The 25,611-nt window shown below is 41.4% G+C and overlaps 11 protein-coding genes across 11 annotated transcripts; 3 read left to right on the top strand and 8 right to left on the bottom strand. All coding sequences in view use genetic code 12, as the record gives it.

Annotated features, from left to right (window-relative positions):
- Nucleotides 1-970: 970 nt before the first annotated feature.
- On the top strand, nucleotides 971-4,162 carry RHC18 (Protein involved in recombination repair; the record flags this gene model as incomplete). Its single annotated transcript, XM_001383546.1, has 1 exon — nucleotides 971-4,162. The coding sequence occupies one exon, from the start codon at nucleotides 971-973 to the stop codon at nucleotides 4,160-4,162; it is 3,192 nt and encodes a 1,063-aa protein (XP_001383583.2).
- PICST_82897 (predicted protein) lies at nucleotides 4,130-5,916 on the bottom strand (the record flags this gene model as incomplete). The annotated part of the gene is made up of 2 exons (XM_001383877.1): nucleotides 4,505-5,916; nucleotides 4,130-4,197 (listed from the first exon to the last, which is right to left on the bottom strand). Coding segments are annotated over exons 1-2 (1,464 nt in total), but the record flags the coding sequence as incomplete, so codon positions are not given.
- Nucleotides 5,917-6,474: 558 nt separating this feature from the next.
- On the top strand, nucleotides 6,475-7,494 carry PICST_57776 (predicted protein; the record flags this gene model as incomplete). The annotated part of the gene is given in 2 exon segments (XM_001383547.1): nucleotides 6,475-6,573; nucleotides 6,586-7,494. 2 exon segments carry the CDS (start codon nucleotides 6,475-6,477, stop codon nucleotides 7,492-7,494), a joined length of 1,008 nt encoding a protein of 335 aa, XP_001383584.2.
- A 287-nt stretch (nucleotides 7,495-7,781) lies between these two features.
- PICST_31024 (predicted protein) lies at nucleotides 7,782-8,642 on the bottom strand (the record flags this gene model as incomplete). Its single annotated transcript, XM_001383878.1, has 1 exon — nucleotides 7,782-8,642. The coding sequence occupies one exon, from the start codon at nucleotides 8,640-8,642 to the stop codon at nucleotides 7,782-7,784; it is 861 nt and encodes a 286-aa protein (XP_001383915.2).
- A 179-nt stretch (nucleotides 8,643-8,821) lies between these two features.
- On the bottom strand, nucleotides 8,822-9,829 carry PICST_31025 (predicted protein; the record flags this gene model as incomplete). The annotated part of the gene is made up of 1 exon (XM_001383879.1): nucleotides 8,822-9,829. One exon carries the CDS (start codon nucleotides 9,827-9,829, stop codon nucleotides 8,822-8,824), a length of 1,008 nt encoding a protein of 335 aa, XP_001383916.2.
- A 1,182-nt stretch (nucleotides 9,830-11,011) lies between these two features.
- On the bottom strand, nucleotides 11,012-12,262 carry PICST_67407 (predicted protein). The gene has a single exon (XM_001383880.1). It carries the CDS (start codon nucleotides 11,943-11,945, stop codon nucleotides 11,154-11,156), a length of 792 nt encoding a protein of 263 aa, XP_001383917.2. The 5' UTR covers nucleotides 11,946-12,262; the 3' UTR covers nucleotides 11,012-11,153.
- A 997-nt stretch (nucleotides 12,263-13,259) lies between these two features.
- Nucleotides 13,260-13,892, bottom strand: PICST_57408 (predicted protein; the record flags this gene model as incomplete). The annotated part of the gene is made up of 1 exon (XM_001383881.1): nucleotides 13,260-13,892. A coding segment is annotated over one exon (633 nt), but the record flags the coding sequence as incomplete, so codon positions are not given.
- Nucleotides 13,893-14,277: 385 nt separating this feature from the next.
- On the top strand, nucleotides 14,278-14,772 carry PICST_44334 (predicted protein; the record flags this gene model as incomplete). The annotated part of the gene is made up of 1 exon (XM_001383548.1): nucleotides 14,278-14,772. The coding sequence occupies one exon, from the start codon at nucleotides 14,278-14,280 to the stop codon at nucleotides 14,770-14,772; it is 495 nt and encodes a 164-aa protein (XP_001383585.2).
- Nucleotides 14,773-15,084: 312 nt separating this feature from the next.
- On the bottom strand, nucleotides 15,085-15,734 carry PICST_31029 (acyl-coA-binding protein; the record flags this gene model as incomplete). The annotated part of the gene is made up of 2 exons (XM_001383882.1): nucleotides 15,085-15,321; nucleotides 15,708-15,734. 2 exons carry the CDS (start codon nucleotides 15,732-15,734, stop codon nucleotides 15,085-15,087), a joined length of 264 nt encoding a protein of 87 aa, XP_001383919.1.
- Nucleotides 15,735-16,412: 678 nt separating this feature from the next.
- Nucleotides 16,413-21,278, bottom strand: PICST_88182 (response regulator receiver; the record flags this gene model as incomplete). The annotated part of the gene is made up of 2 exons (XM_001383883.1): nucleotides 16,413-21,009; nucleotides 21,091-21,278. The coding sequence occupies 2 exons, from the start codon at nucleotides 21,267-21,269 to the stop codon at nucleotides 16,413-16,415; spliced, it is 4,776 nt and encodes a 1,591-aa protein (XP_001383920.2).
- A 1,571-nt stretch (nucleotides 21,279-22,849) lies between these two features.
- Nucleotides 22,850-24,180, bottom strand: PICST_67409 (predicted protein). Its single transcript, XM_001383884.1, has one exon. The coding sequence runs from the start codon at nucleotides 24,031-24,033 to the stop codon at nucleotides 23,431-23,433; it is 603 nt and encodes a 200-aa protein (XP_001383921.1). The 5' UTR covers nucleotides 24,034-24,180; the 3' UTR covers nucleotides 22,850-23,430.
- Nucleotides 24,181-25,611: the final 1,431 nt, after the last annotated feature.

A 25,611-nucleotide genomic window follows, 5' to 3' on the forward strand; every position in this document is an offset into this window, starting at 1 on the left:
AAAAGAGACATAGAGAGGGTCATAGAAGTATAGCATTTTGTCAGCTATGATTTTTATAAATGTCATGGTGAAAATATGTTTGCTGTCGTACATTTCTATGCTGCTCGCCTATCATAATCATAACGGCTGGGAGACACAGAAACTAGAAGTAGGCTTACAGCGTTAAGCCTACGTACTTGCTTACATCAAGTGCCGTACGATTGCACTATCAATTGAGGGCGACTCAGTGTAGGAATGACAATGAAGTGGATCAAGATTGCATCTCCCGAAGGGGACGAGGGTTGGCCAAAAAGAGTTCATACAGATTCTACAGTACGATACGAGGCTTGAAAATCTCGTATCCGAAACAAATTGTTTCTAGAATAAGAAAGAACTAAATGGCTGAATGCTCTTATCATTTTCTTACCATCTGGTGCAATTGCTGAACCTCTGAGGATCTAAGGCTCCAACTGTAAAGGTGCTACAAAAGAGCAGTTCGTATACTTAGCGACGGAAGACAGGAATGAGATTGTCCTAATCATAGGAAAAAACAGCGGTACGGATGCTTCGTAAAATGCAGTCCTACAATTTCAAACTGCAAAACTTCTCATTGCATGTTGTAACCAACAAAGCTGCAAAAAGTAGACCTACAGGTTAACAGACGTGTTTATAGAAGTAGTATGAATCTTCTCAATTCTCTCATCTTTCACTCTTTGTAGCGAGTATTCTCCAGAGAATGGAAGCAGCAGTGTTAAGCGAGCCACGCAGTGCCAAGCGAGTGGCCGACGGTGCCACTGCGAGCTTTGATCCATTGGTATGTTAATTTTTCTAGAGATTCACATAGAAAGATTCACCCAGAAGACTATATTTCATATCTTTCACAATTTATCATCTATTCCAAATCCATATACAATATACTAACTTTCATTAGGGAGACGTGTCAGTTGATGCGTATATGACACAGCAGCTTGCTGCAAAACGTCATCACATGATGACACAGAATGGGCCTGATTCTGAAGAGGAAAGCTCAGATTCAGATAGTGAATCTGAATCGTCATCTTCTGATTCTGACGACGATGAAATCACAGATGCATCCCCGGCTAAAGCAGGCGTTATCGAGCGAATCTCGCTAAAGAATTTCATGTGTCACGATTCGTTTGAACTCGAGCTTGGGCCCCAAATCAACTTTATCATTGGAAGAAATGGGTCAGGAAAAAGTGCCATTTTGACCGGAATATCTGTCGGACTAGGAGCAAAAGCTTCCGACACTAATCGTGGGACGTCCATCAAGTCGTTTATTAAAGACGGGAAATCAACAGCGAGAGTCACGATAGTATTTTTGAATGAGGGCCCCGAAGCATATAGACCCGAGGAATTCGGCAAGAGGATTATTATAGAGAGGAAGCTCCAGCGAATTGGAGGAAATACCTACGCCATCAGATCGCATTCTGGTAGGACGATTTCGACCAAGAAAGCCACTCTAGACGAAATCTTGTACAAATTCAGCATCACTATAGACAACCCCTTAGCATTTTTGTCACAAGATAAGGCTCGTGAATTTTTGATGAACACTTCAGACGAGCAGAAATACAGTCTTTTCATGTCCGGAGCATTTATTACGAACATTATAGACAATTTTGGCAGAACACTGAAGAACATAGCTGAAATCAATTCCAAAATTGTGCAAGCACAACATTATAGAAAGGCATGTAAAGATAGCTACAACGAGATTGCCAGCATATACAACCGACACAAGAAGTCTGATTACTTGAGAAACAAACTTCAGATGCTTTATGGGAAAATCCTCTGGTATAATGTGACTACAATAGAGAAAAAGGTAAATTCATACGAGGAACAAGCTATTTCTTTAAAAGAAGAAATCAAATCTGCAGACGATAAGATTGTTGAATGCAACGAATTTATAGAGAATGCACCAGAAGAGATAGCTGTGTTGGAGAAAGACCTTACAGATAAGGAGTTATCTCTAGATGACTTACTGGAGAAGCATTCCAAGACCAACGACACCAGGCAAGATGCAAAGAATACAAGTAGCCAATTGTTGGAGGAGTGTAAGGAAAATGCAAAAGTGATCCAGTCTTTGCAAGAAAAGATAGAGACAAGAACCAAAGATATCGAGAAAGAGCAACGAAAGATTGACGAAATAAATGGGGGATCAAGAGAAAAGCTAAGACTAGAATATGATGAATTGAGTGCAGAAATACAAAATATCGAAGAGCAACTAACTGGGATAAAAAGAACTATTGAAATTACGAAGTCTTCTGCAAACCCTAATATGGACAGTCACAAGTCCACACTTAAAGATCGTATGTCTCAACTAGAATCTCTTCAAAAGAGAAGGCAAGATTCCCAACGGGCCCAGAAGGACAGGTATTTTGCATGGGGCAGGGAAATGAGCAATGTAATACAAAGAATTCGAAGTACGAATACCTGGCACAAACTACCAATTGGACCATTGGGAGCCGATGTAGAAGTGAAATCAGAATACAGCAAGTGGAGCGCTTTGATAAACACAGTTCTTAATAGAATGCTCGACTCGTTCATAGTCTGCGATGAGCACGACAGAAGACTATTGGAAAGTATACTAGCGCATTATTCGATGAAAAAAACCATTATTGTCAGGAAGTTTGAAAGTTTTGACTTTTCCAATGGTAAGGTGTCTGGACATCCTACTTTTGTAGATATGATAACATGCAAGAATGAAGAAGTATTGCGAGCATTGGTTGATAGTATGAATATCGAGAAACTTGTCATCAGTGATAAAAATGAAAGCCCATCGTCAATTCTTAACGAAAGAAACGTAATGAGTGTTTTCACACTATCAACTGTCAATTCTGGTACTCGGTACGGTAAAGCAGGAGATACTATTCGAATGGATCCTGTTTACTATTCCAAGGACATTGTAAAATTAGCTGTTACAGGAGCTGATGAACTTCATGATGTAGTTAGCTTAATCTCGGAGGAAAAGCTTCAGATCGACATACTACAGAAAAGACTTCGAGAGATGCAATCCCATCATCAGAATGAAATCGTTAATCTTGAAAAGAAAAAGAATGAATTCAACGAAGTTATCAGAAGAAAGAAGCGGAAATTGGACGAAATAGAATCTAAGATTAATGAAGAAGGTGATCTTTCCAACATCGAGAAATACAAAAGTGAAATTGAAGCACACAAAGACCAAATCAAAACTAGGGAGGGGGTTATAGAGGCGCTTACGGAAGACTTGGAGTCCCGAAACGAAATCTTGAAGAAACTAAAGGAAAGTGTTAAAGAGCTTAAAGTTCAGTTAACCGAAGCTACAGCAGCTAGAGATAGAGCAAAGAAGAACTTGCATGATTATGAGGTTGAACTTTCTACAAACAAAGATAATAGAGTGAGTTATTTGTCCGAAAAGAAAAAAATCGAGACCCAATTGGAAAAGACAAATGCTAAAATAGAAGAAGGAAACAACAAACTCCAACAGTTGATTGATGAGGCAGAGAAGAAATGCAGAAGAGAGGAAGTGACGATCACTTCCAATGACACGCAAGATTCCATTCGTGATGAATATGCTCTAGTACAAACACAAGTCAAAGAAGCAGAGAAACAGATTGGCAAACCATTCGAGGAGATCCAGAATGATTTGATCGAAGCAAAAGAAAGGCAGAGATTAGCAGAGGAAAGTTTAAAAAACTTGTCCAGGACTTATAAGAGCTTGGATTCGGATTTGAAAATCAGATTTAATTTCGTTCATACCACTATATTGTCAAGTGTCGAACAGGCTTCCAGAACCTTCGAAAACTGTATGGCTCTTAGAGGGTTTAAAGGCTCACTTAGTTTTGACCATGGAGAGAGAAAATTGACTCTTCTTGCCCAAACGAAAAGCGACGACAAACAACGTGAAGTGACCTCGTTGTCCGGAGGTGAGAAATCGTTTGCCCAAATCTCGTTGTTGTTGTCAATTTGGAAGGTTATGGATTCCAAGATTCGGGGATTAGACGAATTCGATGTCTTTATGGATTCCGTGAACAGGTCCATCAGTATCAAACTCTTGTTGAACGAACTTAGACAGTATCCGAAGTCTCAGAACATCTTTATTACACCTCAGGATATTGCCGTTGTTGGTGATTTGAATAGTAGTGATGTAAAGATTCATAAGATGTCTGATCCGAGAAAAGACACTTGAACGTAACATTAACATAATAATTATGTACAGAGAAACTATAATATATGTACAAAAGAAGAATATTTAGAAGAGAAATCTGGAGATTCTTTACAGAGTTTCGTGAAAGAGCCTCCAGAATCACCCTTCAAAATTATGTGCGGAGTTTGCTTTGACATTAACTTCTCAAGATGCAATCGTAAATCGTCAGTAGTTGTGAGAGGAGATACCAACAATGCAGAAAGAAAATGAGAATAGACAGCAGAGGAAATGCTACCGAAATGTGTATCATGTGTCCTGTTGTACTGATTAATTACTTGATTCAAAAATGCTGTGAGATCTTCTAATGTAATGAGTTGATTCGACGATGATTTGGATACGACTTGTGCAATCGATGTCTCAACCGCATTGAAGATAAGGATGAAATCTTCATCCTTAAGGAGAACATCAGGATGAATGTGACGGAAGCTGGAAGGAAGCTTTACAAGAATCAGATGTGCCTCCTTGGGATATCCAAGTTCACACAATGCTTGAACAACAAATGAATGCACCATGAAATGACCTGAAGTCATCAAGTGCATTAAGCTTGCGAAATTCTTGTTTTCAGATTGCATAGCATCCACAACACTTGATTTAACCAACTGGTAGAATTGTGGTAGGTCAGATATAGACAATGAACCATTCAACAAAGGCAAATGGGGGATATTTGGCCCCGAATATACGTTTCTTTCATACGAGGGGTTATAAATCTGTTCGTTTTCGTGTGTCTCTGGAAGTATCTGATCCGGGTTCCAAGACTGTTCCTGGTCAACATCTGGTTTAGGAGCCTGATTTGTATTATTCATGATATTGTTTCTTCTCCAGACGTAATTAGTGTAAGCGGCCAACTTCAGAACCCCATGAGCTTGTTCCCAGTCTCTGGGGTTGTAGTGGCCCCTAAACAAAAGAGCCAATTCTCTGAAGGCTAGCAATGCACAGGAAAGATTTTCAGCTTCACTAAATGCTTCCACAACAGCCACCTTGAGATTTCTATAAGTGTTTCTGTGACTGGAGTACGAGTAGAACCTCTTGAAATACTGAAGCAAGCCTTTGACTCTAGAAGCATCGCCACTGTGAACAAATAAAGTAGCCATTTGTTCAAGAAGGTGTGGAGTAATGAGAAATTGAACATTGTCATTCTCTGAAACATGACCAGATTCAGATTCTAAGTAGAGGTCGATGTTGTCTATGAGATGATGGTATATGGAGATAGCACCCAAATAGTCGGCATTTTCCACTACTTTTGAAGTATAAAGAGACCATATCTCGTTGCTCAAAGTGAACTGCGAATCTCTATCAAAGAGAACATGCAACAACGATGTCACGGCCGGAATGTTATTGGTTTGCAAGAGATTATATACAAAGACCTCTACGAGCTCCGTTGCGAATCTCACGGGCGTCTTGACAATATAGGAGTATGTTTCCTGGAACGAATCAGAAGCAGTCAAATCGTTCAAGAGCAATTGCAAATGAATATTCGAAGCAAGAATGCTTCCCTCGTAATTTTGCAAAACAGCATTTCTTCTAGCATCTGGAAGTTTAGTTACAAGCTCTGTGAGTGTGGCTACGACGTCGTAATCGTCGGTAGTTCTGTGTTTCTTGAGATACTCCTGGATCATATTCTCGTGAATTCTTGAATGGTTCGATTGTGAGATGTCAAGAGTTCTAGGAATCGATTGTATGAACCGACGGCCCAAGGCTCGTCGTATGGGCCGTGTGAGCATTGAATAACTTAAGAATAAGAACAAAGGAAGGAAGATAACCAAATGGAAAGTATAAAGACTATGGCGTAGAGTATATTCTAATTTTCTATAAAAATGCTTTCTATTCTTCTGAAGACAATCGCACTATAATTCGCACTACGCTTTTCACTCAATAATATACTATTTTACATAATTCTACACTATTCTGACTATATTCTTTCAATTTTTCTTTTATTTCAGGATATTTACCATAACAGGACTCTAACTATATAGGTAATACTACTTCATATCTACTCCATTATACCGCTGGCCATAGTCTTGCCATCTCCACCATTCTCAATTTTCCCAGCCAAGATCTCAATTCTTCTCTACAGGATTGAAAATTCCATAATCTAAAATTTTTCAATTGAACACCAGCTTCTGACTATCCAGAACTCAAGTTCCCTCACCGTTTCCATGTTGAAGATAGGAATAGCCCGTGCCGTGAGGACGTCGGCACTCACCAGAGTCCAGCCCTCAGTTTTGCGCGGAGCCGGACTTCTCACCCAAAATGCTCTTTTCAAGCATCTTCCTACGAGACAGACACCTACCATGATGGGTGGCTCTTTCGTCAGATACAATTCGACTTCGGCTGCAACTTCAGAAATCAAAAACACGTTGGTGTCGTTTGACAATGCAGACAATGTTGCTGATGTAGCAGAAAAGACTATCAGTACAATGACCTCCGACCAATTGGGCTACTTGAACTCGATTGGTATGGCTCAAGGATGGTACCCTACTGATATCGTCGAAAGAATGTTGGAACTCACCCATGTATATACTGGTTTACCATGGTGGGGAACTATTGTAGTAGTTACCATTGCTGTCAGAGTAGCCTTGTTCCCATTTTACATGAAAGCTTCGGCCAACGTCGCCAGAACAGCCAAGGTCAAGCCCCAGTTGGATCAGGCTCTAGCCGACTTGAGAGCTGCTGAAACTCCTCAGGAACAATATGTAGCCATGCAAGCCAGAAAGAAAGTCATGAAGGATAACAACATCTCCATGACAGCCCAGATGGCTCCTATATTGCAATTGCCTCTAGCATATGGGTTCTTCCAGGCTTTGAGAAAGATGGCCAATTACCCTGTAGAAGGCTTTTCCACAGGTGGAATCTACTGGTTCGAAGACTTGGCTCTGGTGGATCCCTATTTGGGGTTACAGGGCATTGCTGCTGCTGTCATTATCGCTGTGGTCAGATTGGGTGGTGAGACTGGAAGCCACCAAATGGCCAAGCCCATGAAGAACATCTTCACTGTAGTTCCACTTATTTCCATTTTCATCACAAAGAATTTCTCTGCTGCTGTCGTATTGTATTTCGCAGTCAACTCGGTAGTGTCGTTAATTCAGTCATCGGTGTTGAGAAACAAGTCCTTCAGAAAGTGGGCCAAAATGCCTGAAACCCCAAAGCCAGGTGAAGGCGGAAAACAAGCCGAAAGTATCAGTGAATACTTTTCCAACTTCGTTGAACAGTCCAAGGAAACAACCAGAAAGAAGGCAAGGGAAACAAACAAGAAGTTGGAAGTTACCCAGAGAAGAAAGGCTGCAGCCAAGGACGGGTTTATCAAAAGACATTAGAAACGTAATATTAGTTTCTTTGTAAATAGTAATTTGTACATATTCTTGCTACTATCATGTATAAACATTTGGCTGGTCTTGACAATGTAAAAGAGGCGAAATAACAACTTTGTCATAGTTAAGATAGGTTTGCTTTAGAATGGAATGGCTGCGAAAAAAGCCCCATTTACGACAGCTATTCCAGAACTAGAACCTAAGTTTAGAACAGTTATCAAAATTAGAAGGTGCATGAGGTAAAGAATGATCAATTAATGAGTTTTGTCGGATAGTCGTCCTTCAGTTGTATTTCATTTCATCGATATCGTGCTCATTGGAATATGGTCTTTATCAAATTCAAAATTGAGAGAAAGACTCAGCTCGAACGAAACGTTCTCAACATCAAAGAGCGTGGTTTTGTCTGTATCATTCGTATCGTCTTTGGTTGCCGGTTTAGCTCGGGAATATGCTTCTGCATGTTGGGTAGCTTGTAGAATTGAAAAATCAGATATGTCACTATCGCTGAAAATTCCAGCAACATTATGTATTTTGAACAGTTTGAAGTTGGTCACATCTTCATCTTCGTCACATGAATACATGGATTTTCTTCTATAGTCATAGCTTGAGCTCAGAAGGTCTGGCTGCTTGTAATAATTATGAAGAAAGTCTTCCTTTTCCGAATTCGCAGTAGTAGTCCTATATCGACTCCATTGTTCATACTTGTCTGGATCTTCATAAACGTTAAAAATTGGATTAGAATTGTTGGACTGATTGTCTAAGCTTTGAAGTGGAATTCTTTTAGTAGGAGGGTCATCATGAAAGAGATAATAAGCCTCTTCGTCTATCTTGTTGGCAAATATGTGTTCATTATTTTGATCGGTGTAGCATTCAGCACGAGCGGGATTTGTATCCAGAAAACAATACTCTCTATCTCTGTATGGGTTATAAGAATAATCTTGATTCGGCGCCAAGTTCTGTAACCAAAACGGGTTTTCAATATCATGGACAATATTCTTCCAGGAAGTAGATAGCTTCTTTCTGATTCTTTTAGTTCCAATTGATTGAAAATTTTTCAACTTAATATTGTTTGAATTGTAGTAATGATTTGAAGAGCTACTAGAAACAACCGGGGCAAGGTCCGATCCTTGTAAATCACTGTCCATAGCTCTCATACTTTGGGATTATATTATTCCTACGGAAGGTCTTCAACATATGAAATTACAAGATGGTGCAACAAGCGTTCCGCAATTGCTTTATTTATAGCGGCTCATTTAAGCATTGAAACCGACTGCTACTACACGAACCAAAATTACACCAAAGAAATCAAATAGCGGAATTACAGTAAACACAATTAATCAACGTGTAGTAGTCCTTCAGCAGGATCAGAAAACTTGTTGTTCACAATACTACCTTCATCACAACTCAACTTATTAGGGTCATCAACACAAAAATAGTTAGGGGGACCACTGGATAAATCGAAGAAGATAGCCCCAAAGGATTTCAAACGAGGATTTCCATGAACCACTTTAGCCCAGGGGCCATTGGATACTCTACTTTTGGAAAAGATCACACTTCTTTTCTTTGCAAACGGAAAGAAGGCATAAGCAAAAGATCCAAATACTTGAACCTTCTTTCCTGGAGCTGCGTTACAAGTGATACTTCCTGTGTTGGAAAGACTAATCGACAAATCATCATTACCAGCACTGACACCAGCTCCGGCAGTGTATACATTTACAGATGTGTGAATGTCTATACTGACGGTAATAGCCTTAGTCCACTTATAGCTTTGAGTATAAGAAGCTCCACTAGAAGAAAGTTTGGAAGAAACGCACCAGCTAACGGGAATATCAGTTACGTGGGCTTTCTTCTTGTCCCCAAATTGAACTTCCAACATTTCAACTTCCCTGGACTTGGGCTTTCGCCAGGGGTTTCTCTTTTCCAAGTCGTCTCTGTATTCAGAAGGTCCAAAGTAGAGTGTAGCGCCAGTATCCTCTATGTAAATGGCTGTAGTCATTGCGGTTGCCGGATCCTTTCCTTTCTGGAGTTTCTTCCAGAATTCAGACTTGAACAAGTCATTTTCAGATGCGAACCTTCTAGTGCTAACAGTGGAACCATCGTCAAATTTGTGAACACGGTAAGATGAATCTTTGGTAGTTGTTTCATTAATTCCGAAGTGAGGGAGTGGACCGTCCAGATCTCCGTCTTCGGAAGCATCATTTGAGTAGGTTATTAGTTCTGAGCTTACCACACATTCAGTTTCGAAAGAGACAAGAGAGCTCAGGCTGTTGTTGGCACCACATTGAAGTGGAAGTGCAGAGACAGTTTCTGAGAGGAACAACCAGAGAGTTAAGAAAAGCATCTTTCAAGTATGGCTGAGTCTGAAGAAAAGATAAATGGAGAAAAATCTCAGGGCATGTTTGCAAATTTTGTATACGATCAGGATTGTACCATTAAATAGAGATGATTTTGCAATGCTGGAGACGTTACTTATTCTCGCAGTTGCAAAAATGTATTAAGCTTGGCTGCAATATTTTTAAGCGTAAGCAAAAAATGCTGCATGCCGAACTTCAAAAGTGCTGCATGCATAATAAGTTGCAACACTTTAAGAGAATTTCCTCTGTAAGCTGCTAGAAGAAGTTATCATATGACAATTTAAGCATCGTAAACCCGCCACTGCTAGGAGCCCCATCGGCGTTTCGTGCTCTTCCCCAAATGGTCAATCTAACAAAGAACAGGAAAAAGCGTGTCCAAATTTACAACCGTGTCTCCGTGTTAGCCACAGGCTCAAACCAACAAATTGCAATATGAAGGTTTAATGTCAAAATCACAATACTAAACGTCAGGCAGAATCTAAAATACCCCACAGCTATCTCTTATTCCAGAAGGCTCAAAACAGCCGAAGTAAACAAATCGGCACAATCCTTGAAGCACTGAGCCGGACTCACCTCTCCTTCCTTGCCCTACAATTTGAACGTTGACATCGTATTGGGTGGTATCGGCTGGAAAATACCTGACCTGGCACAAGCCTACCAGCCTTCAGGAATTAACTAGTAGGGGCCAAATGTGGAAGGAAATTCCTCCTTATTCGTCCGGATGTCGGCTGTGGAGTCAGAGGCTTCGGCAATCTTCGGGTTGCATATGCTGAAAAGTTTTCATTTGTAGAACTGCTGTGGCACTTCAGGAAGATGGCCAGCTAGTCTACTCTGCAAAGATAGTGTCATAATTCTAGAAATTAGCAGAGCATAAACCGTAGTGGTTATTGTATTCTTGTAGCTAGCAGAAGTAGAATTCGCATCTCGGTAGCTGGTCGCATTTTTCCGTGATAGAGCCGATTTTATCGGTTGCAATTTTTTTGCCAGACCACTAATAGCGCACTTAATTTAATTTGAACAGGAACTGTTATTGCCGTTGCTGGGGAAGCAAGAAACAAATGACGTCTCGGGATCAAAGTAGATTATGCTGCTAATTAGTAGAGCCGATTAGTCCATCGGTAGTATTAAAACTAGACGCGAAGTGTGATTTATAATACAATAGTAAATGTAAAATGTGAATGTGAATGTATTAAATGCTGAATATGCCAATTAAACTATGTACAAGCAATGTAACCCAACCAAGTTATCCGAACTAAAGACTCATGAACATCATTAAATATTAGTAAAGTAATCAACTGACTACTTGAACGATTAGTAGAAATCCTTTAGTATTTCCAATCTCAATTCTCTTCTTTCCAATTCTTTGTCTACGTTATATTGTTGAATGTGGTCCTGTTCGTCTTCCTCTTCGTCGTCGTTGTAGTAGTAGTAGTTGCTGCTGCCGTCTCTAATGTAGGTGTAGTCAAAAAAGGAATGCACTTCCTCTTCGTCGTCCAGTTGCATGGAATCGATGCTGGCGTCTTCATCGCTGTTGTAGGCTGTAGTCACCATAGACGTTCCGGCAAAGTTCTTAAAGTTGGTGAGGTTGTTCAACAAGAATTCGTCATCTAATCCAGACAACATGCTCGAAGTCTCGGGTGTAGCTGTGGCAGTCGTATCCATGGCAAGTGTAGCGGAGCCAAAGTCGGCGACGTCGGAATTTATTTCCGAAGCGCTATATTCAGCGTAGAGCGAGCCGTTAGAAACTCTTTTGCCATGAGAGCCGTTAGAAGATATGGACGACTCGCGTGACTTGGACGACTTCAACGACAAAGCGGTGCCGATTTTCGACAATACCGAGCCGGAGCTGGAGGTTCTTTTCTTGGGTTCAGCCTGCAAAGGGCAGGCGGTGGACGAAGCTGTGCGCTTCAACTTGTGGAAGAAGCCGTGTTTGGGGCCGACGGAATTAGACGACATAGTCGACACGGTAGAAGGAGAGTGGCTCACCTCACAGGGCGAGTCGAACGTGATGGTGCCGTCTACGGTGTTGATGTAGTAGTACTGGCTGAGGGTCTGGTCGTACTGCAACTTCCATGGAGTTGTGTAGGAATTGTGTCTCGTCATGGCGGAGCAAGCGAAAATGTATACAGATGGGCCGATATCGAATCGCGGTCTGTCTATCAGATTATATCAAGATGAAACCAGGATGAAAATCACGAAGAAGCTCAAAACGAAATGTCTAGTCGAGATAAGACGAAGATGAAATTAAAGATGAATCTCGAAAACTGAGATAACTTTGCCGCCATATATATATAAATAGCCATTTGCCATAAAGACCGAATTTGTTGAGGTTTGAGCCACTGGCTTACGGAACACTTTCGTTATAGCCGGCATACTTAGAGCTTCCGAGCCTGCGCCAGTATTTCCGCCGCTGGTGTCTGAGTTAAATCCGCTGATTATTAATTTCCTGCCTGCATTAGGTAACGGCCGAATTCTGGTGACGAAAAACTTCTCGCGCTTACTTAAGCGCTGTGCAGGTCCCGGCCGAACCACCAGCCCTGACGGCGGTGACAAATGTCCTGCACACACCACTAGTCAGATTTTGGTAATTTGTGCACAGAATTTTTCTGTCAGCTCATCGGTTTCTTTTTGCTCATCTCTGGAGTCCGCTTACAATAGGAATGGGTTTCTTCTACGTGTTTCTAAAACCGATTAGTGGTGGTTATTGGGAATTATTTTCTGGGGGTGCACAGAGATACAAACCGTAACCTTAACTTTAGTTGCAATTTTGGCATGGCTGACGAGTTTAGTGTCCCGCAGCTTGCGAATAATATTTCACCTAGACTTCTTTACTAACCGGTTAGTTTCTCTAGACCTTCACAGCCGTTGGCATTTTGACTAATGTCTCGATTTTAAACGATTATATAATCGGGCTTTGCTGAAAAGGGAATAAACGTTGCACTCCAGCTTTTTCTTTTGCTCAGCCCTACGCTCCGCCCATCTCTCGTATCAACGAAGCCGTGCCAGAGAGCCGTTTCTCTCCCGTAGACCATCGTAGCCTGATTGTCTTATCCTGGTTCTCGCATTGCTCCAGATTCTGTGCAATCAGCTCAGCCGAATTGGATCACTATCATCTATTGTCCTGTACCCTTGTTTCGGTGATTGTCCAGAATCTGGCTGATTAAATCTAATCTCACTACTAGGGACGAAGCCTACTGACTATCTGTTCCCCACATGACTTGAATTGGCAATTCTGAATACAATGTATTACTCACCGTTTCTTCTCTTTTCCGAATCTAGATCATATAACCAACGGCTCTCGCCTTACGTCGCCGCAGCTGATATGAGATTTAAATGTTTTCATATCCAGCGAACTTACTAGGTCTTCCTGGACACCTGTGCCTTCTCTTCACTCTTTTGTTTGGCTAGAGCTTGGATCTCGTTCATCTTCTCCTCTTGAAAGGCCTGGACAACGTCCTTTGTTTCCTGCTTGTTTTTGAAGTAGTAGTCACGGTACCATTTCAACTGGGCAAGACTCTCAAGAATATCCGATTTTGCCGTATGGAGCCCGGTCTTTTTCGGACAGCACTTCATGAGCTCAGGATTGTGTCTACGGCCGAACTCCATGATCGTAGAAACATCCACCAACCGGTAATGCAAATGGTCTGTTACGCGAGGCATGTCTTTCATCAAGAATATCTTGTCCATGTGGATCGAATTGCCGGCAAGAATGCCAACACGCGATTGTGGAATGTACTTTACAATGTAGCTAAGCAATTCCTGTTGTACTCTTTCTAGCGTTTGTTCCGGATGATCCAAGATCTTGGCTACTAACCCCGACAGATTGTGTTGACTAACACACCACTCGCCCATGGAATCCAATCGCTCTTTGCTGTAGTACACTGTAGACTCGTAGCCTTCTTCATCTACGACATTGAGGTCTCCGTCGGTGATAATGCAACACACCTCTATAATGTGATCGTCACCAAAAACATCTAACCCCGTCATCTCACAGTCGATCCACACGAGCGGATTGTCCACTTTCTTCGTCTTTCTAAGCAACGCCTGCATTTGGCCAACTTGTTCGTTGACTTTTTGTCTTTTGTTGGCTCTTCCATCTAAATCTGGCTCCTGGGAAGGAGGAATAGACGATTGGGAGATGTTTTCGGATTGCATTCTGAAGACAATTGAAGGGCAGAAAGAATGTGATACTCTGGTGTGTCTAGCAATGGATAAAGGCGACTTTCTCAAGTGTCTGAACATTGTCTGGAGAAAGAGACGTCTTGTTGCTCTACTGAAATGTTGAAAAATTCTATATACTGGTGCACTAATTTTTTTTCATTTGCATCGTGAGACTACCAGATTGGGAGTCCAATATGGAAATCGTGAAAAAGCTGGAGAATACCGTTTTCTATACGAGACGCTTTTCAGAACTTTCCGTACAATTAAATATAAAATGATCTCGTTAGACTCCTTCTATTTGGCATACTACCTTCTTCATATACCCATCACCGTCTTTATCGACTCTACAATTGTGGTACCTCCAGACAGTCAGCTTTCGATCTCAAAACTGATTCTTGAATTTCATATAGCCCAGAACAGCGATTTTCTTCTCGTTGAAAAGCCATTGTGGTTTACCCTCTTTGGATGGGTCGAGTTGGTATTCCAGTTGCCGTTGTTTGTATACTTTTCTTATAAGATCGCCAGAAATCACACTCACGATGGTCTCTACTTGGTTTTATCCGTGGTGTATGGCTTCAATGCCGCTTTCACCACGTTTGTGTGTATTGGCTACGCTCTTATTCAAGGTGAGTCTTACGGCTTGACCTCTAGCCAAACTTTGCAATTGGCTGCTATCTACGTTCCGTACTTGCTCATTCCAGGCTTGATCTTGATTGACTCTGGTTCACGCTTAGTGGGCTTGGTATCCCAAAAGGAAAAGCTGGAATAGATATTCATATATGTGTTTGTTCGTAAAAGCAAAAAGAGAAATAGTAACCTCATAGAGATAGATAAATAGCACTAGCAGTTATAATTTTGCTGTGGATAAGCAGATGGTTATAAAATAGTATAGATTAGCTATAGCTTGTAGCAAACTATGATGGCTATAGTAGTTACAGTTACTGGAAATTCAAAATAAGCGAATTGCGTAATTACATCACTTATAGCAAAGGACTATAGGCATTATTACTATAGATCAATCAAACATTCAATGCCGAATAACTTCATAATCAATATTCGCCATTCAACACGAACAACACATCTAACTGTCGTACTTTTCAATCAAAGAAGTAGCCAATTCAATGTAGCTCTGCTCGGCTTCTTCTTGAGAGGTACCTTCCAAGTCCTTCCAAGCTTGCCACTTGTACTTGCCCTTGAGGTCAAAGATACCTGGCTTGTCAGTGGTGTTGTCGCCAACGGTGGCTTGCTTGTACAAACCGTACAACTTCAATAATTCGTCGTCATTAGGACGCTTAGATAAGTTTTGGACGGCGTTGGCCTATATGCTGCCTGAACACGACTGCTCGTCTGATTTCAAATTGAGATCCATTGAATCAATGCTAGAAATAAGATCAATAATTTCAAGTTCATCAATGTTATACGTTTGTGAATCAATTCTTGGAAATTAGATTGTCAACAAGTTCAACAACTTCAGTATGACCAATGTCAACTATCCAATGTCCACATTATCAAGATTCATTACACCAAAACGTCACAAAATGTTGAAATCAGAAGAAACACTTACGTGTTAAATAGGCACTTAGTTAGTATGCGAAATGAGATCCGAATTGCTGGAGAAAACCAGCCCGAGCTGAGCCATTGGCAGACAAAACTTTCAAAATTGTATCCGCCAACGAACAGCGCTTTGAATCAGAGCAGACGTACTTTGTCAGTGAATTCCTGAGATGGCATTTTCAATTTGTGGTTACGATATAGTACAAATCTGAGAATAAAAGTGGCACATTTCTGTGCTCCAATTCGCAATTTGGCCAGAGAAATGTTGGGTGAGAAAGACAGTTTGTGACGTAATCAGATAGTCGCAACAGTTACTGGAAGCTTACATAAGTAAATGTCACTCTCCAGAAAAAAATGACATCAACCTGCTGAAGGCAATTTATGTGCATATTCCCATCACGTGAAAATCTCTAATTCTCATAGGGTGATTATCTGATGGACAGTTCTGCTCCATGTCGTTTTATTTAATAATTCTTAATAATATAGTTTCTATTGTTCTAAATTACGTTTTCTATTTCTAAAAGTTTACACATCGGCTGATGCCTTCGATGACCTTATTATCAGTAACTGAGTTTCGCCTGTTCCTAATGAAGTATAGCCGTACTTACAAGTTAACTTGCAAAAAAGAAACTTCCTTCGTTGATCATCTCTACTATCTCATTAGCATGTATTAACTCTATCTTTATCTGTAAATCTAGAAACAAGCGTCTTCAGCAATCCCGTTACCCTAAGAATCTCGAATTTAGGGAATTTGACTAAGGCGTCTTCCGTCATCTCTCTAAATTCTATCAAATTCTCATTTCGGACTTCTGATCTCCAATCTCTCAACTATTCTGTTTGTCTATCTATTTTTCTCTATTTTTCACTATCGCTTTCAATAGCTTCGTCGTTTGAGAATTTCTGGATGCATTTCTGGATGTGTACAAGCTCAACTGGTTTCTCGATAACGTATGAAAACACTTTAGAATCGTTGGCTTCATCAGGAAAACCAGTCACCGCAATCACAGGAGTAGAGGAGTTAATTCCAGTTGTGTACTTGATCAACTTAATAGCATCTATTGCTTCAACCTTAGGTAATCTCAAAGCCGTAAAAATGAGATCAAACTTAACTTGACTTGTGGCTCTCCTGATCAATTCGTCTCCATCTGTGATTGAAACAACGATACAACCCGCTTTCTCCAACAATTTCGTCACACTATGACGAACAACAGAAATAGGTTCACAATATAATACATCCACATCTTTCTTCGCAATGAGTGAGTCTCCGTTATCGACCGAGTTGCTTGGTAACCTGGAACTTTCACGTCTCTTTCGTATTCTCAAAAGAGCAGACGACTTGTTGTCTTCTGTATCAGAGCTCGATGAAGAAAATTCTCTAAGAACTTGTTTGGGGAAGACCGAGGCTCTAGTGGTATCTATTTCGTCCCCACTGGAGTAGTTACTGATTCCCGATCCTAATCGTTCATGCTTCATCGAATGTGGAGATGCCGAAGTCGGTTCGGTGTATTTACTTGGTGAAGAAGAGCGTCCTCCAGCAGCAGCTATAGGAGAAACTGGCCTTTTGAAAGGACTACCACCAGAACCAGTAAACGAGAATCCTCGTGATCTACCTGTAGGTATAGAATCAGAAGATGACGACGAGAAACTGTTTCTGTGTTCCAAATGCTCCTTCTTGAACCTGTTGATAACATCCTTATTCTGCTTTTCCAACACATTCAAATTACGATACTGGAAAGAACCAAACTCAGTGAGATCTGCCAATTTGCTTCCCCTTCTTTCTCTGGTGCCGCTTCCTGGCATGCTTGGAATAGACAATTGGCCCGTGACAGATGAAGCTTTGTCATCGTCTGATTCGTCTTCATGAGGGAATTGACTTAAATGGGCACCTCTAGCATCAAAGTACTCAGTAGACTCTGGATCATCCAATACTGGCACAAAGGCTGGCTTCTCTTCGAAGAGGGTATCCCAGTTGATTACAGAAAAGAATGGATGCTGCTTGATTTCATCGGCTCCGTTTACTCCCAATCTCACTGTAGGATCCAAAGTCAAGAGCCTCTTAATCAAATCCTTCGCATCAGGAGGACAGAATTTGTAGTCTTCTTCTTCAGACAAAGTTGGCCAATCTATGGCTCCTTCCAAGATATTCTTGAACACCTTGTCCGGACTTTCAGCATGGAACGGAGTATAGCCGTAAAGAAACTCAAACAATATACATCCCAACGACCACCAATCAGAAGATTCACCTTGTCCTAAACCCTCAATAGTTTCTGGAGCCAAGTAGTCTGGGGTTCCTACAAACTTCTTAAGCTCTGTATCCTTTTCGTTCTTGGGATCGAACAAAGCATAAGATGTTATAGAAGTACCATTGTTCAGAGAGGGGCTGACCTGAAAATCATCGTCTACTATTGCAAATGACGATTCAGACGAAGTCCGTGGGAGTATCGGGTTCAAAATGGGAGATTCAATTCCGCTCGAGTTGGAACCAGATCGACCAGTAGGCTTGAATATAGAGCTTCCCCTATGAGGAGCAGCAGTGGGAGTTTGATTCAGAGCAAAGTTTTCTAAGAATGTTAAAGTTGGCGAATTCAAGGATCCTACAGAACTCTTTCCATGCTCAACAGTTGGCGAAAGTGAGAATGGCGTAACAGAACTGGTTCTCTTGTGATGAAACTCCAATAAAGGCGAATCTCCACCGAGTCCCAATCCTGATACGTTAGCTAGCGGGCTCTGGTTGTGAGGCTGATCTTTGTGCAGTTGCTGTGTGATGCTTCTTCTGAAGAACTCAATACCGGTTTCAGAAGAACTGCTCTTACGATGCGATCTATGTTGTCTTCCTACAACACCTATTCTGGATAAGCCAAAATCGGTCAACTTGAGATGACCCTCACTATCTATCAAGATGTTATCTGGCTTCAAGTCACGGTGGATAATTCCGCGCTGGTGAAGATCGTTAACACCCACAATGATTTCAGCAATGTAGCGCCGTGACCATTCGACATCAACTGTACCCAAAGTCTTGATCAAAGTTCCACAATCACCACCTACTAAGTATTCCATCACCAAGTACAAGTAGTCCTTGGATTGAAAAGTACTATACAATTGAGCAACGTAGGCTGAATCAGACTGTTTCATCATTACTGCCCGTTCAGATCTGACATTCAAGACTTGATTTTTGGCTATCATGTCTCTTTTCTTCAAGCACTTGATAGCTACGTAGTCGCCCGTAAGTCTTCGTTTAGCCAAAAATACGGAACCAAATGCTCCCTTACTAATGGGTTTGATAATCTCGTAGTCTCGGATCCCTCCACCGGTAGACTTGGATTGCGGAGTTGTTGAAACCAAGAGTGGAGAAAGAGGAGGTTTGGTACCGGAGCTTATAGATCCTTTAGTGCTAGTAGAAATTTGAAGAGAAAAGCTGTTACCGCCAGAGTTTGATCTCTTTTCAGTAATGCTATCATTGGTATTTTCAGCATTCACAGATGGAGAAGACGATGGCGTAGTACTATCAAACCTAGGATTTGGATTTCTTTGATAAGATGACAAATTCTGTTTTTCCACATATGGAGCAGGCGAGAGATGTCTTCTAGGAGAGGAAAACGACGAGTTATTTTCTGATGATTTCTTCGACAAGTCTAGATTATTAATCGATTCAAGAAGCTCTCGTGAAGTATTAGCTCCATTGGTTGGATTTGGAATGGAAAGGGAGGAGGTTGAAGAGTTTATGGAACTTGTCGTCATCGTACTACTTCTATGCTCCAATACTGGAGGAGGTCTGTCGCGCAAGAGAATGTCTTTGGGTGTGATAGACTTGAATTGACCCTCCACAAAAGCATCTTGAAACAACCTAGCAGACGGACTTGTTGTTCTAGCCGGTTGTGGCAGATGTAACACTCCTGATTCCGGACTGAGAAGAATAGGCTCCGATAATGTCTGGTCAGCAACATCTATGTCTTTGTCGCTAGATATGGAGTTATTAAATTCCTGTGGGACAGTCTGTTCTTTGATTTTGAAAACAGCCTGGCTCACAGTTTTGAGAACCGCTTCGTCTACCTCCTTTTTGATCTTTTCAGAATACTGTAGGATGGATATGAGACGTGATAGAGTCTCCACCTTTTCACTTATTAATCGCTGTGTGTCTTCTATTATGGAGCGTATAGCCGGATCTGAAGTCTCAAGATAGTTAGCAGACATTACAGAATTCAATGCTTTCTCACTTGTAGGTGAGAACTGCAACTCCTCGCTCTCGTTACTAGTAGGAGGGTTGATTAGCAATGCTTCATCACATAACTCCACCAATCTCTGTAGAATGCCAAAGGGAAACTTCTTGGTGTGTATCATGGGATTTCTAGCATGGAAATTTTTATTCAAAACTTGGTTGGCAAGTCTGGGAGAAGACTCTCCAGTAGAAACGCTCGGCAAGAGCATTCCCTTGTATTCTAATATCAAACTATGCGAACTTTCTTCTGAAGATGAAGAAGCGCTGGACGAAGTCGAATGGTTGGATATGAGCGAAGTAGATGAAGAAAGAGCAGAAGATGTAGGTGACACTAATGGTTGCAACTGCTGTTGGGCCAAACTCTCAGAAATTCGTATTATCAATTCACGCTGATCGCTAATGGCATCATGACACTGCTGAAGATCTTCATCTGCCCGATGTTCAACTACGCATAAATCAGAATGCTTTTCTATGAACCAGGCGGGGATTTGTCTTTCACAGATTCTACAGAGAATGGTCTTGGGTTGGGGAACATTGTCCTCGTCTATAATGCCTAACTCTTTGAGATTTACAAGATACCCTTCAAAGATCTCTGAACCAAAACCTAGCAAGTTGATGAGATTTTCGGGTATCGTCAACTCTACGTCTAAATGTGCAAATGGCTTTATAGTCCACATAGAATGAGTGGGCATTCTGGTCTTGGCGTCGTGGATGAGAATCCCCTGAGCCTCTAGTTCTATTACGTCTCCGTTATTCGAGAGCTTCGAGCTTATAGTACTCGAAGTATCATCATCTACAATGCTGGCATCATCTGCATCTCCATGTTCTTCTTTGGGAACGTAATCTGTTGTAGGTATGAGGACATCCTTAACATCTTCCATCGAGTTGTGAGGTGTGAGATTTGATCCTCCGTCGTCGGCATGTTGGCTTACAGTGGTGTTGGTTGCAGTGAGGAACTTTACTTTGTAGCTACAGTCATCTACAATCATCTTGTCGATGGCGTTGTTGAACACCAGGAGGTCTTCCGGACTGTTTCCGATGATAATCTTGGAGATTGGGTTATCAACGATTTTCTTGATTGTAGTTCCTATTATGAACTCCCAGTTTTTACTCAAGTATCGCACTTTGCCGTCGAGATCGAGCTCCATAACTATGGTGGGGTTGTTTGAAGAAGCGAGCCGTAAGTCGATCTGTTCTTCGATGGTATTTACAAGGCTAGGGTAGTCACCAATGGGACTGGGAATCGTAAGGGCATCATCTTTTGGCACCTCTAGTAATTGAGATTGTGATAGCGTTCTGTGAGTAGTCGATAGCGACTCTGGCGATTTCAGAAGTGGCGATGGCTGTCGTTCATTTGAACGAAGTATGGAAGAGTTGTTGCTTCTGGTGATTTCGCACGGAGATACCGAACGTTCGATATCGCGGAGATTGTGCATCAGTAGCTGGAAGAGCGGCTGGTGAAAAAGCCCGTTCTCTTCGGAGGCGTCGCTATCCATATCTTCCAGCGACTGCGACGGCTGTACCGGGGTCGATGTTCTGTTTATATGTTCAGCCATTGGCGCTTACGACGGTGATGATTAATGTCAATGATTTCAATTAGATACAATAAGATGGTAATTGAAGTGGTGATATGGATGTAGATCGCGATAACTATAAAGATATCAACGAAGATGTTGTTGTTGCAGCGATTGACAAAGTAGTACAGATATTTGTATGCTTATTTGAGTTGTATGAGATCTTGGATCGAAATTTGAATATTCAATGAGCCGATTCGTGAGACTAAGGACACGATGGCTAGATTGTTTAACGCTTTAAGCACGCTGACCTGTAATACAGGTGTAAGGAGTATGAGTGATAAGAATAAAAGTCAAACGAAACAATTCTGCAATCTGAGGAAAACTTCAATCTCGATATTGAAGAAAATCTGCTCTATTTGAATAAATATTTATTATGACTAGATATTATTAGTGACACTCGAACGGGGTAGCGATAAGAGCGCATGGCCCAATAGTGAGATCTAGCACTGGACTGTAGTGGGGTAGCGAGAGCTGGTGGAATGGGCTGGCGGCTTCTGGCGGAAATTAGGGGAGACAATAGACAGGGCTGGCGCGGCCCTAGCGAGAAATAGAGAAGATTGTTTGGGAAATCCTTCCACAGCTTTAAAGGGCTGGAAGCTCAAGTCCAACTTCTTGTCCAGTGGATTGTATCTAAGGGTATTTTCTTCTACCTTACATTGCTGTGCTTGCCATTGCCTATTATTGCGACGACTGTGGCACCATCTTCTTGGAAATGTCCACTTTTCAGCATTTTGTACTGAAATCTTGGACGTCATCGTGGATTTGAGTTTTACCGGTAGAATATTTATCTCCCAGTGCGGTCTCTAATTCGTCGGTACAGCAGTAATTTATGCTCCTAGGCTTAGGTAACTATTTTCTACTCTTTTAACGGGCCACTGACTCATTGTACGATGCTCCAGAGAGTCTGACACTTCGCCTCCATCGTTGGCCCACTTGGGCACCTGACTCAGATGAGCCTTGACTACTTGCGTTGCATTGGAGACGTAACCTCCTGTGCATGAATCAATCCCTTGATTTCTCAACTGAAGTCTGGCTGTGATTCTCGTAAGATGTCACAGTTTGAGGTTGGAAGTTTCCCCAGTTTACCGTGGTTCGTCGTTATGAGCCATATTGGTACGACGGTTCTTCACTATCCACGCAGCGGACTCTTATACTGTCCAATCTCTGCCATTTTCTTCTCCTGAGACTATCAGTGCAGCACATGCTTCTCTCACTGAATCTCTCGTAAATATACTTCAAATCACACTATTTCTGTATAAAAACTGTTGAGATGACGATGACAAGATGGCAAGGTGATACTTGAAGTAGTTAACACTTCCTTGGAGGATTATCGTCTTATTCGTCAGTTATCTTATTGACTGGTCTTCCTTCTCTGATACTTTTTCTCCGACCCTGAACTAAACTCTGAACTGAACTTCATATTCTAAGATCACTATGCTTATTCTTCCATGCTCAACATTGGTGTACTTACAATCGTTTCTACATCTCTCTTGGTTCCTAACTAGTTGAATTTTTATTCCTTATATATATACAATATTGGTGTAAAAAAAACAGGATTATTATGGTGCTGGACTGGTTAATGTTAGTGAAACTTCAATGGTCCTAGTCTGTTGGAAAAAGGACTACCGAAGATTCATTCATACGCTTCAGTTGTCTTTCTCGAGCTGCTTGAAGAAGTATGCTTAATGGTATATGGTTCTGATTCCTGTTGAAAGAATTGAAAAAGAAAACTGGTTGAGTCGCTAGACACTCTCTTTTATGATTTTTATGTAGATGAGTCCAGGTTGGTGATTAACAGTAATAGTTTTTTGTGCTGCAGCAAATGCTACTGGCAAGAATAAAAAGAGTATAAGGTTGCCGCCCACAAGTCAATGTAGAGCGACTTTATCAAAAAATTCAAAGAGTTGGATCTTGAATTCGTTACATGATCATTAAATCGTTAAGGTCGTTAAAAGTTGGATTTTAATCGAATCCTGTAAGATCGGTAAGCTCCCAAGAAAGCAAATCCATACACAATGAAGTGCTGGCTCTGCTTAGGAACTATCGACTCACTCTAAAATGGTTGTCTTTTCAGAGTGTATCAGCTAGTGAACTGGAACACAGGCTTGGAGTCTAATATGCTTCTCTTCTTGATAGACTCCAATAAGTCTGTGTTCTTCTTTTCGTTTTGTTCTAATATCAAGTTCTTAAGACACTTGTTTTCCATCTCCAAGGTCTTCAACTTCTTCTCCAAGGCCAACAATCTGTCTTGCAATTCCTTGGACTTTTGTTCCATCTCCTGTTCCTTCAACTTCTTCTTGATTCTAAATCTGGCAGAAGCGGCGGTGTTTCTCTTTCTCTTGTCTTCCGAAGCAGCACCCTGTGCAACAAGCTTTTCCTCTGGGAAAGCACCATTGCCTTCGGATGGCAAATTCAAGAACGACAAAGCGATATCATCCTCCGTCTTGACAACGACTGATGGTTGCTGTTGCTGTTGCTGTTGCTGTTCTTGAAATTGGACCTTCTGCTTGATTGGAACCACATTGTCGGCCGAAAGGACATCCAAATCAAAAAAGTCAGATTGGGAAAAAATGTCCAACTCGTTCTGGAGCTGCTGTGAATTGTATTCGCTCAAGTTAGGTGACACCACCGAGTCGAAGTCGAGGTTCAAGTTGTTTAAGTAGTCGGTAGGGTGTAAGTTCATTTTGTCTGCGATGTGAAGAGTGAAAAATTTCGCACTTTCAGCGAGTTTTATGGAATAGAATCTGAATATCAGCTAAGATATCAATGAACCGAATGTGATGGAAAACGATTCGTGGTTGGAGATCCAAGCGTTTCTAACAATTCTTCGTAGATATAGACTAGTATAGAATGACAAATAAACCAGGAAAAAGGAGTGGTAAGATTTTATTTAATATATACAACAGAAACTGAACTCTGTATATGGCTAGAAAAATTTTCTCCGATTAAGGAGTGAGTCAAAACTGAACTTGACTACATTGTCTGATCAGCGCTGACAAATATGGCTAATTCTGGCAGAAGCATGCCGGACGCCAGCCCAATTAGGTATCATCTTCCTGGTAACCGCGCGAAATGTTTCACAGTAATCCAGTGTGTTCCGACACTGGAATGAAAATACACCCGTGCCGCAGCGCTACAGGAGTATGTTGCTGTAGAAGTCAGCGAATAACCGCACAAGCGGGTGTAGTGAAAGTTGTTTGTGTGCAATGGAGCGTTTGATAGGACAGCTACCACCACAAAGTTCGTAGCTGCTTGGTCCACCATTTCGGGGCCAAGACGGCCACCTGTTTTCTGGTGTAGAAGTTTTGGAGATTGTGAAAAATGTTGAATTGCAGATTGGCATGAAAACTGCAATGTTACGCCACGGAAATTGCCTGTTTCGGCTGCAGACAATGAATCTGTCCGCCGACAGAAATGGGCCAGTAGTTAAGTCTTTGTCATCACTGATTTTGTGTTGACAAGGTTTGCGATTGAGCCACTGGCTGTGCACTTTCAGTTACCAGCTTATAGCATCCGACACGAGCGGATTTCTCCTTCTGTGCTTTCCGCTTCCGCACCGCCATGAAATTGTTTTGGCCGATCCAGACACGACATCTCTTAAAGAAACTGCCTGCATGGCCATTGCTTTTTGACTCGGCCCATGTTGCAGAATTTTTACACGGCTGCAAAATGACTTCACACTTGGCTGTGAAAATAATTGCTGGGAAAGCTCAGAGTATACAAACAAGGACGTGAGCAGACACTAACACAGTTGTGTCTGGTTCTCACCTTCGGCTCTGTTACTCAAACTACTCGAAGAATAAGGGTCATTATCAGCTTTCAAGAAACGTTTTCTCTACATACAGTCACTTTGGCCGGAATCAAAACGTGTATGCTTCTGGAATCCTAATCACCTCGAAATAAAAGGTTAGGGGTCTCTACACCCCTGAATTATATGGAACAAGCATCTAACAATGTGGTGATAAGAAAAAGGAGAACTGCAACCTAGGTTTATAAAGTTAAAAGAACAGTCCGTCATAGTTACCACAGAAGAGAAGGCGAACTACATTGTTAAATACACAACCGTTTGCATTCTTGTATTTAGATCAAGCTTCTATGAAGTGACGAGACATTTGCTGATTTCATTCACAAATAGTAGCTCAACAGTGGTTTCCCTGTGGAATTGTTAGGTAGAGTAGGAGTAGACACGAGGATAATACAACTTAAGTACTACAAAAGACATGTGAATTAGACGAAAGTAGAGAATCCAGGGGGCAAGACC

This window comes from Scheffersomyces stipitis, chromosome 3, assembly GCF_000209165.1.
Source record: "Scheffersomyces stipitis CBS 6054 chromosome 3, complete sequence".
NCBI classification, from domain to species: Eukaryota; Fungi; Ascomycota; class Pichiomycetes; order Serinales; family Debaryomycetaceae; genus Scheffersomyces; species Scheffersomyces stipitis.